Source organism: Arachis ipaensis, chromosome B10, assembly GCF_059453495.1.
Source record: "Arachis ipaensis isolate K30076 ecotype BB chromosome B10, ASM5945349v1, whole genome shotgun sequence".
NCBI classification, from domain to species: Eukaryota; Viridiplantae; Streptophyta; class Magnoliopsida; order Fabales; family Fabaceae; genus Arachis; species Arachis ipaensis.
The window spans coordinates 151,019,465-151,035,025 of NC_142435.1; the positions used below are offsets into that span (position 1 = coordinate 151,019,465).

The window sequence follows — 15,561 nt, forward strand, 5'->3', positions numbered from 1 at the left end:
GCCTTTACTTATAAGCTTTCACTTAGATTCTGTTTGAACTGTGCAAAGGAAATTTTAAGAGACAATTTTGTTTTGTCTCATAAATGTTAGAAAATAGAACATAAAGAAAGAGAAGAATGACACCAGCATGTATCCTAGTTCAGTTGTCTTGTGCAATGCAACCTACATCCAGTCTCCACCACAACAGTAGTAGAATTTTCACTATAGTTAAAGTATTACATACACCAATTTCACAGGATTGACACAATCCTTTCCTTCTCAAGTTCTATCCTAACTTAACTTAGTTATGCTAATACCTAACTCACTCTAAGTGCTAACCCAACTTAGAAAAGGGTACCTCACAGGTACAAGACACAAGAAAATAGAAACAACCTAAAGAAATCTGAAATCACTCTAGGCTTTTCACTCAAGTGTATCACTCAGCCTTTTGTCACTCATAGGCTTTTTCTTGATTTCTCTCTTTCAGCCTTTTTCCTCTCAAAAAATTACAGAAAGATATACATTGAAAATGAAATTACAAACTGTAAAACATGAAGGAGATTGATGCTTCAACAGCCTCTGTAGCTATAAGATGAACCAGGTTAAGCAAACACTAATCAAGTTCTTCATCTTGGTGGAATGCTTCTTTCTTTAGATAGCACTGTCCAAAATGTTGAACCTTCTCAGGAAGCTCCCAATGAAACTCAGACTCTGGTTCTTTCTCATTGTCTTCAAAAATTGAAATTTTTTTTGTATCTCTTTCCAAGTTGCTGGGTTGATTTCTTCTGAGTCAACTCCTTGAGTTGTGTGCTTCTCAAGCTTGTCATTTCAGTTTCTTCAATTAACCCCCAAATTAGAGATTTCAACACTGGTCATTTTGCTTGACCAAAGGCCTCAGATCAGCAGAGAGAGAGATGTTTCAATAGTAAACCTAAATCTGAATCCTTGAACAAGTGCTTTGTCTCCAAGAAACAATTTTAGTCTTTGATTTACAACAGTGATTAACAGAGAACACTTTCTTCATTTTTCCCAAATTGGGGTTGCAGAAATTTGGAGAAGAAGTAAAGAAAGTAAATTGCATGCAAGTGAAAATAAATCACTTTTACCTCTGACTTAGGTTAGCTTGCTTTGATTAGGGTGATTAGACATTAGCCTTTTGTGATTTACCTTTCTCTCTCTTTCTTTCTGATTGTGACTGAAGCAAACATGTGAGGTGCTTTGGAAAGCTTCATCTTGATGGAGTCTTCTTGGGTTTGGGTTGAATAATTTCCATTCAACCCAGCTAGTTGCTTTGCATTATTCTTCTTTGGGCTTTGAGTGATAGGAGGCCCACCAAAGATCTTGTTTCTGTTTTTATTTGTTTGGGCTGCTGCAACTTGATTTAAGCCTGTATCATTTAAACAAATGCAATCAAAACTAATTGGATGTTTAACCCATTAGATTAGTATTTGTCATCATCAATTAAGTTAGTTAATTTCTTAACTCAACAGCTTAATCCCAAGAACTTTTCGGCCTCCATTTCGAAGGCACATTTTGTCGGTTTGAGGCGCATCCGGTGCTTCCTCAGGGTGTCTAATATGAGTTTGAGGTCGCTAATGAACTCCTCGCCTGTTTGTGCCTAGGAAAGCATGTCGTCAATATAGACCTCCAGTTTGGTCCCTGAGAGGTCTTTAAAGATCTTGGTGACGAGCCTTTGATAGGTGGTCCCAGCGTTCTTTAACCCAAAGGGCATAACTGTGTAGTGGTACGTTCCTTCGGGGGTTTCAAACTCGATTTTTTCTTCGTCTAGTCAGTTCATGGGTATTTGGTTGTACCCGGAGTACGCATCCATGAAGCTGAGGTACTGGTGTCCTAAGGCGGCATCTACTAGCCCGTCAATATTTGGAAGAGGGAATGTGTCTTTTGAACAAGCTTTGTTCAAGTCCATGTAGTCAACACACATTCGCCATTTGTCGTTTGCCTTTTTGACCAACACGACGTTGGCCAACCAAGTCATGTAGGGGAGTTCTCGGATGAAGGTTGCTTCAAGTAGGCTTTTGACCTACTTCCTGACCTCAGATGCTCGGTCCATGGATATTTTCCTTCTTCTTTGCACTATTGGCTTGCCTTTGGGATCCAGGCTAGTCCATGGGACATCAAATCTGGGTCTATTCTTGGCATGTCAGCCGAGGTGAATGCGAATAAGTCTCTATTTTGTTTTAGGAGCTCTACGAGGTCGCTTTTAAGGTTGAAGTGCAGACTCTTGTTGATGAATGTGAATTCATCTTTGGTTTGCCCTATCTGTAGCTTTTCCATGTCTTCCTCTGGTTCCGGTCTGGGTTGGTCATCTTGGCGTGCATCCAAGTCAGCGAGAAAGATTCCTATTGTGGCTCGGGATCGTTTCTGCAGGGCTAGGCTGGTGTTGTCACATTCTACTACGGTTTCTCGGTCCCCGTGATTCGTTCTGATGGTTCCGTTCTCGGCTTGAAAGTTTATGATGAGGAACTTGGAAAATATGGTGGCGGAGAGGTCGTTGATGGTTTTCCTCCCTAGGATAATGTTTTATGCCACGGAATCCTTTAAGACCACAAACTTGGAGAGTATGGTCTTTTTTTGTTACCGGATCCAATGGTGATTGGTAGTACTGTGAAATGCCTGGCTTGAGAAAATTGTCTCCAACATCGGTTACTCCATTTTGGTGGCTTTGCAAGTTTTCGTTTCAGAGTCCTAGCTTGTCAAAAGCTCCTCGAAAAAGGATGTTGGAGTCAACTCCGGTGTCCACGAGTATTTGCTTAACTAAACCGATTCCAACCTTGGCTGATATGATGAAAGGGGTGTCTTCCTCTGACGTGCTGTTCTGGCAGTCATTGGGGGAGAACATTATCGTCATCGGGAGGGGAGGGGTTCTTTGTTCGTCTTTTACTGCTAGTACCTAGAGGTCCTTTTTTAGCGATGACTTGGATTTTTCGAACGCATCTTTTCTGGTGATGACGTTCACTATGATCGTCGGGTCAGTTTCTGGGCTCTCTTATTGCGCCTGCCTTATCATCTTGGGATTGCGTCCTTCCCGTTCCCGTGATCTCTCCCTTTTGGTTTTTCTAGGTTCTCGAATGATTTTGGCAAACTCCATAAATTTGCCGTCTCGGATGACTTGTGCGAGAGCGTCTTTTAAGTCAAAGCAGTCTTGAGTCGTGTCTGTATCCTCTGTGATAGTCATAGTACAGGATTTTATTACTGCATGTCCGCTCTTTCAATTGTCGGACCTTCGGGAGGATGCCTCGTTCCACTATCTGGTGGTAGATCTTCGTGATTGGGGCCGGTAGGGGGTCTAGTTCGTGAACTTTCCCACCTTGGGTGGTTGGTTGGGAGCAGTGGATTTGTAGTGTTACTTTGGGTTGTTTTTGGACGGTGGATTACTTTGAGGTGTCGTATTATCGTGCTGCCGTTTATTGGCTACTATGACTTAGCTTACCTCTTCATCATTTATGTATTCCCTTGCAACGTTCTGGATTTCATGCATAATCGAGACTGGTTTGGTGATAAGATGCTTTCGAAAATCTTCATTCATGAGTCTGTTGGTTAGGCAGAGGCTGGCTACGGAGTCCGTGAGCTTGTCCACCGTTAAGCACTCATCGTTGAACCTGTCGATGTATTTTCTTGTGGGTTTATCTTGCTTTTACATGACTCCGACCAGGCTGATCCAATGCTTCGCTTTTGTAATCCTGATAGTAAACTGTACCATAAATTTTTTGGAGATGTCGTCGAAATTGGCTATCGAGTCATTGGGGAGAGCGTTGAACCATTTGATTGCGGGACCGATTAGGGTTATCGGGAAGGCCCTACATTGAACTACATCGGCGGCCCCTTCTAAGTTCATCCTGGCCTCAAAGGCCATGAGATTTTCTTGTGGGTCCTTCGTCCCGTTGTATTTCATGTTGGTTGGCTTGTCGAAACCCTTCGATAACTTGGCATTTAGGATTCTCTCAGTGAATGGAGTAGCTCCCATTATCATGTGCTCACTCCTTGTCCGTTGGAGCCCCACTGGTGCCTTATATCGGCGTCGTCGCGTTGGTGCTCTGGCTCTCGGGATACACTGCGGTCCCACCGTTTCCCTTGTCGTCATTTAGGCAACCTTTCGTTTTTGGTTTCTCGCCGTGATCGGCTTCTAGAGGTCGATTAGCTTGTATGTTCTGCTAGTATCGTTCTCCTAGGCTATCGGTTGCTCTAGTCTTATTGAGTTGGTGATCGTCTTTTTTTTGTTGCTGCCTGTTAGGAGTCGGCTGGCGGTGTACGACACTGGATATCCTCCCGTGGGTCGGTGGGGGGATGTCATTCCATGACTCGTCCGTCGGGTTGGGTGGGTCTTACTCATGGTGAAGGTTTGAAGATCGCTCCTCGAATTCTTCCGTCATATCGCCGAGGCTTGGCAAGTCCCCACAGATGGCGTGATTGTACTGGAAGTTGCCGGTACGGATTGTAAGATAGATCAGGGACTCGCCGGTCTTGGGTGGTGACGGGATCAGATCTTCTTGAAGCGGCGGGAGTAGTTCCTGCAAAGACACTCTAACACTCAAGTCAGAATGGATCTGAAAGGTATAGAATGGGATTAGGAATGTGTAACGTACTTGAGGGAGCCTCCCTTTATATAGTTTGTGTCGTTATTTTATCTTTATCTTGTAAACTAAGATAAAAAAGTATTTAAATTTAAATGTTCAGTTAAAAATTTGTAGCTATTAAACCGGTCTGAACTGTATTAGCGACCCGTCTAACTGAATTGTAATGGCTCTGGTTCAGATCCGAGAGTTGAATCCGAAACAGTTAACTAAATATAATTATGAAATATTGTGGGTTTAATTATTCTGTTCATTTATATAATTTTATAAAATTTGTAATTAATTTTTTATATTTTTTTAATTAAACACTATACTATTTTTAATTTTATAATTAAATCATTATTAATATAAAATATATTACACTAAATATTTTTTTACAGGTCAGCCTAACACGGTTTAATATTGACTCGTTTAATTTGAAAGCAATATAACAGGAGCTCGCCATTTTCGTTTAATATTGATTCCGTTGAAGACTTGGAAAGCGGAAACGACTTTCTGGCAATGAGGAACGATTGGCAGCGTTGCGTAGATTCCGAAGCAAGAGCTCACCATTTCTGTGGCGGTGCTCGTGGTGGTTGTCGGTGCTGTAACAAGATCTTCTTCAGGTTGCTGAGGTGGCTTCTCTTGTGGTGGCTATGGCGGTGGCGGTAATGGTAAAGTATTGACTAATAAAACTGAATTGTTATTGTTAGAATCTAACGGCGTTGGAAGTACTACAGGCCAGTACTGATTGAAAGATGAATCTTGAAAATGCATAGTGCTGTAAGCATGCATGTTTGATGTATTTGTTTGCTTTATAACCGGAGTTTTGTTTTGTGGAGGCGGTGGTGCTGCGGCCACAGTGGTGGAGGAGTCAGAAGTGAGGAGGCGGAGCCCAAAACTCAATCTAAGAGATTACTACGGTGAAATTGAAATTTGGATAATTAAATTAAGTAATTCCTTAAATCTAACCCAGAGACTATTATGAGAATTTACTGAAAAAAAGATCATCACAATTTTTGTCTGCGTAGACCCAATTCACTAGTTAATGCATCGTCTAGGCACTTTCATTAGCATAATTGGATAACAAAACCAAAAAGAAAAAAAAACAATTTAACAATCGTTTAGAGCAAGGAAAATAAAATAAGGACCACAACATGATTGACCTGTTGAAGATTTTTTTTTTTTTTTTTGGTATTATTTAAATAAAATCTCGAAAGTCATGATGATTTAAGCATCATTTTACATCAAGGCAAAAAAAAAAAAAGCAACATTTTACATGTACCAGATTGAACTAGTACATCAAACACTAAGGTAATCTAGTGGTTTAAATCTAATTCTAATTTTGTTTTTTTATAATTCAAATTTATACCATTAGATTACCTTAGTATACCTAAGTATACAATACATTAATTTTATAGCATTGTCCTTTATATGTGTTACAATATGATCAAACTGAGAAGAGAAAGGAGAGCAAACACAAAAAGGAAGTTTGATTATTGATTCAATCCCTAACAACACTAACTAGCAAAGAGCACTGCAGTCCAAGATCAGAGACATTGAAGTTTAATTTTTCTTTTCTAATTTCTAACCCTTAGAGTGCAAAGGTTTCCGAATCCCATGTACTTCTTTTGTTCAATATTGTGAATCAGGTTTGCTATGCCTACTCCACCTGCACATGTAGTTTATTTATTTAGAATAATAATTTGTATATTTTGATATAAACTAAAGCATATTAATTACAATAATAATAGACTTACCTAATGATATTGCACTGACAAAAACTGTAAGTGATAGGATGAAAATAATAAGAGATGCTCTCCCTAGAAATGCAATGAGCTTTCGCACCAAATGTTGTCCAATAAGTGCAGCAACAGTTGCTACAGCTACAAAATACAGAGCTGCCATGCAAACATAAATAACAAGCTCAACCATATATAATTATCTCTTCTTTAGGGGGTGTAAGCGAGTTATTTTCCAATTCTATTCCGAGACACTTACCATAAGGAACAGGAAAACGTTTAAGAAGGTAATATTCGACCACAGACATAGATGCTGAGAATGTCATTGCAAAAGTGGATGTAGCACTTGCCACCTTCATCATCATCATCATCATGGGAAGTTAATATTATATTCCACATACATAATCATCAGAGTGAGTTCCAAAACAGATAAAACATAGTGTTTAGTTACCTGAGGTGGAATTCCAAGGCCAAGGAAGAGTGGACCCAAGATGAAACCACCACCAAGGCCAAGCAAGCCACCAATTATGCCAGCAAGAATGCCACAAGCCATGTATAGAATTATCTGATGCACTCTCCAATGTGTCTCTTTGTCTCCCTTTGAGGCTATTCCTTTCTTCCCTTTGTATAGAAGTACTGCCTCATATGAACTCACTCCTACTGTTATCGGCACCTTAAGGGACATGGACCAAGTCAAATTAATCACCATCACATTCATCAACATTAACCATTTGTTCATGTTTATAGAAAAGAAGAGTAAAGTGACAACTAGGTTATTGAAAATTTTGACTTCAGACTAATTAGTCTATGAAGAAAAAAAAAAAATACTAATTTGATATCCCAAGATAGCAAATGATGGATACATTATGTCTTTCTATCAATTCATCACGTAAAACTTAATAATGGTGCTTATATATAGCATTAACTATTGTGACGTGTTTATTTACGAAAGATCGTCGTGTGGATAATAATTTTTAGAGTGAAACTCCACCTGAATATTTGATAAATGTTATATGAAAACTCAAGATAATGAAGTTTTATTATTCAAAACTACATCGTTTGTCATACTTATTAGGCAGCAACGGAACACGCACCACTGTAAATAACAAAATACATGAGCAATTTCATTTTGTTTTGCACTATCTATTGATGGAAGAACATACATGTTCAATATTTACTATTGCGAAGAACCTAATTAATAATTTTTTTTAAGAGTTAATTAGTCCGAGGTCAAAATACTTGAGGATGTAATATTGTCACTTTACTCTAGAAAGAAAATTCTATTACCTGCAGTAGATTCAATGCCCAATATAACACTGAGCAATTTGTTGTATAGTTCTGTTTCACAATAAAGGCACATCATCATATTAGCACTAATATATAATCAACAGAGATCAATCTTCTATCTACACAAGTTAATTAAGAATTCAATAATATCTCACTTTTCCTATCTCTAATGCAAGAATCATGATCCACACAGAGACAAGAAGTCCAAGCTCCCTCCAATAAACGTTCTCTATAACCGAAACCTGCAAAAGAAGAATACAAATTGTACTAAACATGCATGCATGGAATGAAGCAAGCAACAACCTCATAGCTTCATTTTCTTACTACCTTTTTCTTAGATTGTTTATTAGTGTTGTTAGTGAGATTTTCATTGACCGAGCCTACTCCTGTTTGAGGATCATTTGCAGCATTTTCAGCCCTCCCAATATCTGATTAGACACAGAATTAATTAGCTTAATTAATCTCATTGTTCCATATATATTGATAAATGGTTTTTATATATTAACGACAGAATAAATGCCAGACCAACTTAATTACTTACCATTCAGCTGTGATTTCTGCTTAGCCTCCTGGAATCATAACAAGAATAATAATGCATTAAACTAAACCAGAGCATCAAGTGCAAATTAGTAAAATGATTTAATAATATAAAAGGATGATCTAAGTTTCTTAAGAAAAAAAAAAATTAAACCTGCTTAAGACGGGTTTCTTTTTTCCATGTATCAACACCCTTTAGAAATGCATTAGTTGAAATGCCTGTTTCATCAATGCAATAATAATTCAAGACTACTAGAATTATAGATGTTCATAATTAATAATGAAATTGTTAATTAATTAATTACCTATGAAAACTATAATCAACAAAGTAGTTAGCATCCAATCAGGGAAAGTGACATTGAAAGCAACTCCAATACTGATTCCAAGCATCAACATTGGTTGGAAAAGAAGTGCTAAATCATAATCAATCACAGGCAAATCAAGTGTTGGATGTCTTTGCCTTAGATTGTAGAAAACTGTTGCTCCTGCTCCACCAGTAATCATGCCTTCATCACCATGAATATACATATATTAATTAAGTTAATCAAAGGGATTAATCAAATCAGCACATCATGATAAAAAAAAAGTTGACCATTCATGCATGTGCTCGTCTATTAATTACTAATTAATATTATGTTAATTTATGTTGTTGAAATGGTATATGCATGGTGAACATATATATACACAACAAATTAATTAACATACGTAGGACACTACTAATAATGCAAACGATTAAACGAACCTGTAGTTATTTTTCAATTTTTTGGGATAAAGACAATGCTTAGTTATCCTGTAAAATTAAAAGTTTAATTTGTACGGTAGTGGTACTTGATTTGTTAAAAGGGAAAAAGGTTTAATTACGTAAACACTTGTACTTCAAATTTGTTTTTTTTTTTTTCCATATAATTAATGTTAATGGTTCATTTTAGTGGTGTACAAGTAAGGTTTACAATCTTTGGTAATATTATTTATTTCAACTATTATATATTCTCCTAAATTTTTATAGTGAAATACATAAAAAAAATTAGTCACTATATGTAAATATATGTATTGTTTTGTCTTTTAATGTATATATTTTATACGAATAATTAATTTTATTACTAGTTAATTTTTTTATATATACACGTAAGATAATTATTTTTATGAATTAGCATTGTTGGTTAAAAAATAAAATAAAAATATGATTTTTGAGAGAGCCTCACTAGTCCAGCACTTTTGTGGTATGACTTGGAGATCGGAAAATGATTTTTTTTTTTTTTTTTTATATTAGAATACATAACAGTATTATTACACTAGCCCTAAGTAAGAGATAAATGGATTAATAAAAAGCGAAAAAAAATAAAAAAAAAACATTATTAGGATCAATTTGAATAAATAATTTATTTTATATTTAATTTTTTAGTCAAAAAAATATTTATTTTTAGAAAAATGATAAACAATTTTATTATAAGAAAAGAGACTTTTTTTTATTTTTTCATAAATACTTTAAATAATTTTAAAAGAATCAGAAATTAATTTTAACAATTATACTAAACATTAATTCTGTAAGTTTTCATAAGATAAAGGTAAAAAACAAAATTCACTTTCGAACCTATCTAACTGCCGCTTAGTTAGGAGAATATAATTGTTTACCAGCATGTACCATATATACTTATTAGTCCCGCAACCTCTTAATAGATTTAAAGCTCTGATACTATGTCATAATACCACTAATCCTAAAGTTTTAGCTGATGGAAAAAGGTAACACTAATAGTTATATTTCTAATACTGAATCGGACATCCTAAACTTCTATTGTACACATTGTACAAATATTTCATTGACTCCCTATACTTCCTCGTACAAAAAATTGCCCTTTTTATTTAAAAATTCTCACTAAGCAACCTAGGTAGGTAGGTAGAAGTACTATAACATAGTACTGAATTGTTGAAGAAGAAGAAATGAATGAAAAGCATAATAGATGTTAATCAATTATGATATTTGAGATAGATAGATAGATGGTTGCTTACATTTGGATATAGCTGTGGCTGATTTAGCATCAAATCCAATAATAAGGGTTAGCATGGGAACAAAGATGCCACCCCCACCGACACCTCCCACTGTACCAAATGCTGATCCAAGGAACCCTATTATGCTCCCTACTACTATTCTCCACCCAATTTCCATCCCCTGATACATACATATCAACACAACAAATTATTATTATGCATTAATTGTATACAATTTCATAATAGTAGTTACCGTACCGGCCATTTGTGTTTGTAAAATGATAATTTTGGATCACGATGAAACCCTTTTGTTTCATTGGATGATGGTGGTGCTGTTCTGTGGTCTGTGTTATTTTGTTGAGAAGACGAAGAAGAAGAAGAAGAAGAAACAAGGAGAAGAAAAGCAATAATCAAAACCCTTCCACTCATCATCACGTCCCACCATTTTAATAATCCATGCAAGCCCATCTAAACCGCCACCACCACTCCTAATTAATTCCAACCAAGACAAAACTATACCACTCTCTTCTTTAACTTGAACTAACTAACTATATATATACATATACATTCCAAGCATGTGTACATGTATATCCGATCCGTAGTAACGTTCAAACTAATTAAGTAGCTAGTACAGGAGTGTGAACAGATATAATATATGATATGGTATGATGATGAGGTTGCTAGAAAGTAAGATTAGTGATGTAAATTAAAGGAGCATGTAGGTTTTCCAATTGCACACTAATACTCCTTTTTTGACTGCTAATAATTAATATGTATGCAATGTGTTTCACACGGTTGGAGGAGTATGTATACAGAAAGACGACATAGATAGATGTATCACATGCCTCTACTTTCATTGGTTCAACACATCAGTGTACTCCCACCACTTCAATCTTATCTCCAATATACACACCTTATTAGTATTTATGCTTTTAGTTAGTTATTTACATCATTTTAAGTTTCCACCGTACCCAATTTCAATAACTACTTCCAAGTTAGTTAGAATCTATTTAATTATTTCGATATTTAATTTTTATATCTGTCATTTATTTCAATTTTTTCATGTTTTGATGATATATATGAATTTTCGTATATGATATTATGAATAAAAATAATTAGGGTAAAGTACTAAATTGATTTTCTGTTTTGGTTCTTAAAGTTTAAAATGTTCTATTTGAATCCAAAAAACTTTCATTTAATTTTAATGTAGTTTGAGGTCAAAGTTAAATAATTGTGTCTCTGTACTTGTTTTCTAGATTATTGACTTGTTTTTGTACTGTTGTCATATAAGACATTTCATTAATTATTTAACTTTGACCTTACAGTGTGATGATTATATTAAAGCTAAATAAAATTTTTTTGAATTCAAATAGGACATTTTAAATTTTAAAGACTAAAACAGGATTCGTCTAAAATAAGAGACCAATTTAATATTTTTTTAAATAATTATTTTATTTATGTTTCATAAATTAAAATTTTATTCTCTCTTTACTCTTATTTAAAGAGTAAATAATGATAGATTATAATTTACAATCTCAATTAAAATAAATTCATTCTCCTCCGTTATACTTGCTGTTTAGTCCATTTCTGTTGAAATTTTCATCATTGAGGAAGTCATATATATATATATATATATATATATACACTTTAATTCGTTTTCTCTAGTCTGTCAACATATATTATTGTTTCTCAGAAATAATTACACAACAAGAATATCAAATTTATATTATGATTTCCGATCCTTGATGCATTTTGATTGACTTCCTTGTTGAGATAATGAGATGCATATGTGGCCAACTTAACTATGATATGATCTGATCTACCATTCATTAATGATTATTGATTCATGTGTGATGATCCCAATAATTTTATTTACAACATTTCACTCTCACTATTTCATGTGGTATATCAAAAGGATGATTGATAAGGAGGGTAGGTTTTGTGATTTATACTTATTAATTAATTATTATTAATATTTTTAATGGTATAAAATTATATTTAATAGTGTAAAATTATTTATTTTTTTAAATTTTAGCTTTGATTTCTTAGATTTTCTTTATAAAAAAATTGTGGTTGAAAAAAATGATTGTATCTGGTGTTAGAAGAACATAATCAAGCTTTATTACGTTTCAACTTTTATTATTAAAAATTTAAATTATTTTAACTGATTTAAATTATTTGTTTATTAAAAACTTATTTTTATTTGTTTGAACACGTGAAACACACGTGGACTAAATATATTTGTATTCGTTGCTTCGCCTTTTTAATTAGCATATTGTAGCTCCAGATCAATCTAGTTAATATTTTTTTGAAAAATATTAAAGAGTTAACAGAATTTATTATTTTTAGTTAGTAATTAATTAACAATATTTAAAATTATAAACTGAAAATATTTTGTTAGATAATTAAACCAAAAAAATTAAAATAATAGTTAAAAATACTAATTAAAAATAATAATCTGTGTTGAATCTTAAATTTTTTTCAATTTTTTTTAATAATGAAACGTTCTAAACATGAGATTTGATGTGCTAAAAAAATCATATGACATCGGCGTACCATAGTTTTTTAACACTTCAATAAACATAAGATCTGATTTCCATTTGATTTAGAAATTAAAAAAAAAAAAAACCAAAATTTTTTTTTTCCTCCCAACATTTCGAATACATCAGACATATTGTATATAAATAAGTTTGACCACATTAATTAATGAATTTGTTTAATAATTAGTTTCATTTATCATTCTGTGGTGAGCAGTACTCGGAATTCTCTCATATAATTTTGTTTTCCTTAGTGCTTAAGATGGCCTTCAATTAATTCTGCATATGGACAAGTTTGGGCCACACCCACAGCTAAGTATAGTTTAAGATTCATGCAAAACAACAAAATGTGTAGGTCCATTCTCAACGGTGCATTAATTATAATTACTTTGATGTAACGTCGTTAATGGTCCATAATTACAAAACAAGAATATTATTCCACTAGAAGAAAAAAAAAAATGAAGAAAATGATCAACTTTCTTTTATTTATGTAGAAAAATCTCACAAGTCTGCTAACGATAGATACTGTAGCATATAATAATTGCTTAAAATCCAGTCATGCTACACATCCATATATTTAAGTTATCCAAGTTGGTTCAACCCAAATTCATAAACGCGCATTAATAAAGCGTGATTTCACGCGCTAAAGATACGAAATGCATCTTGTTTCATTCGTGCTTCATTATGAAAAAACGTTACTTCTTCTTCAACACGAAACTACTACACGAAATTGCTCATTCTCTTCGAATTTCTCTCAAAATCACTCAAACTTCACTCACGTTCTCTACAGAAATCACCACTGGAGAAGAAACGCGAGAAGATTTCGCAAGAAACAAGCAAAAATGAATGAAAACAGCAATAGTCACAGACAAAGGTATGAGAAAAACTACTGTTTATTTGAAATCTTGCAATGTATCATTTCTCCTAGTTGCATTTTAATTTTACTGGATTGATTTGCTTCGTTTAGTAGATCAACGTATTCTGATTGCATTTTTACAGTGTAACTAGGGTTTTGAATTAAATTTGTTCTTATTTTCATTCAGTTTAGTGGATAGTATAACTAGGGCTTTGAACTTGATTGTTACTCTGTTCAGTTTACTTCTTTTGCATGGAGAAGTCCTATTCTTGATGGTTGAAAGTTTATAATGATTTATTCACCACATAAATGTTGTTCGGTTCGATGGGTTTGATGATTTTCATTCACTTGATATTTAGTGTGTTCAGGGTTTAGGGTTATTCTGATTGCATTTTTATAGTGTAACTAGGGCTTTGAATGAAATTTGTTCTTATTTTCATTCAGTTCAGTGGATAATGTAACTAGGACTTTGAACTTGATTGTTACTCTATTCAGTTGACTTCTTTTGCACGGAGAAATCCTATTCTTGATGATTGAAAGTTTATAATAATTTATTCACCACATAAATGTTGTTCGATTCGGTGGGCATGGTGATTTTCATTCACTTGATATTTATTGTGTTCAGGATTTAGCGTTATTCTGATTGCATTTTTACAGTGTAACTAGGGTTTTGAATGAAATTTGTTCTTATTTTCATTCAGTTCAGTGGATAGTGTAACTAGGATTTTAAACGTGATTGTTACTCTTTTCAGTTGACTTCTTTTAATTTGCATGGAGAAATCCTATTCTTGATGATTGAAAGTTTATAATGATTTATTTACCACATGAATGTTGTTCGATTCGGTAGGCTTGGTGATTTTCATTCACTTGATATTTAGTGTGTTCATGGTTTAAGGTTATTATTCAGATTGCATTTTTACAGTGTAACTAGGGTTTTGAATGAAATTTGTTCTTATTTTCATTTAGTTCAGTGGATAGTGTAACTAGGGCTTTGAACTTGATTGTTATTCTGTTCAGTTGACTTCTTTTGCATGGAGAAATTCTATTCTTGATGATTGAAAGTTTATAATGATTTTTTTACCAAATGAATGTCATTCAGTTCAGTGGGCTTGGTGATTTTTATTCACTTGATATTTAGTGTGTTCAGGGTTTAAGGTTATTCATATTGCATTTTTATAGTGTAACTAGGGCTTTGAATGAAATTTGTTCTTATTTTCATTCAGTTCAGTAGATAATGTAACTAGGGCTTTGAACTTGATTGTTACTCTGTTCAGTTGACTTCTTTTGCATGGAGAAATCCTATTCTTGATGATTGAAAGTTTATAATGATTTATTCACTACATGAATGTTGTTCGGTTTGGTGGGCATGGTGATTTTCATTCACTTGATATTTATTGTGTTCAGGGTTTAGGGTTATTCAGATTGCTTTTTTACAGTGTAACTAGCATTTTGAATGAAATTTGTTCTTATTTTCATTCAGTTCAATGGATAGTGTAACTAGGACTTTGAACTTGATTGTTACTCTGTTCAGTTTACTTCTTTTGCATGGAGAAATCCTATTCTTGATGATTGAAAGTTTATAATGATTTATTCACCACATGAATGTTGTTCGGTTCGGTGGGTTTGGTGATTTTCATTCACTTGATATTTAGTGTGTTCAGGGTTTAGGGTTATTCAGATTGCATCCAATAATGCTTTTCTAGCTGTTTTATTATTTATGATGTTTTATTCAGTGCATCAAGGGGTTCGATTCAGTGGGCTCGGACATTTTAATTGACTTGATTAAGATATTCATGCTTGTGCTTGTCAGTGTATTGAGTGAAGTATTGACAAATTTTTTCATTACAACAAAACTCAAGAATTCAATGGTGACAAAGAACGAGAAGCCGCGCTATAACGTAATCACATTAAATATATTTATCTGCTTTCATTCGAATAATATCTGTTTGGTATTATAAATATATCATCACATTCTATTTCAAAACTTGCAGAAAACTCATGATTGCAGATGCCAAACAAAGGCAATAGCAACAGTGTTTAATAATATGAGTCAGAAAAAGAAAGAT

General features: G+C 33.9%; 1 protein-coding gene across 2 annotated transcripts; it reads right to left on the reverse strand.

Annotated features, from left to right (window-relative positions):
* Positions 1-5,711: 5,711 nt before the first annotated feature.
* LOC107632139 (sulfite exporter TauE/SafE family protein 3) lies at positions 5,712-11,017 on the reverse strand. Of its 2 annotated transcripts, XM_088487733.1 has the most exons (13): positions 10,686-11,017; positions 10,361-10,642; positions 10,124-10,283; positions 8,422-8,622; positions 8,271-8,335; positions 8,121-8,148; positions 7,907-8,007; positions 7,735-7,821; positions 7,580-7,630; positions 6,744-6,965; positions 6,552-6,645; positions 6,311-6,451; positions 5,712-6,222 (listed from the first exon to the last, which is right to left on the reverse strand). In XM_088487733.1, exons 2-13 carry the CDS (start codon positions 10,568-10,570, stop codon positions 6,131-6,133), a joined length of 1,452 nt encoding a protein of 483 aa, XP_088343859.1. In that variant the 5' UTR covers positions 10,571-10,642; positions 10,686-11,017; the 3' UTR covers positions 5,712-6,130. The 2 variants fall into 2 exon arrangements, with proteins under 2 accessions (XP_088343859.1, XP_088343858.1); XM_088487732.1 differs by having other exon boundaries at positions 10,361-10,884.
* Positions 11,018-15,561: the final 4,544 nt, after the last annotated feature.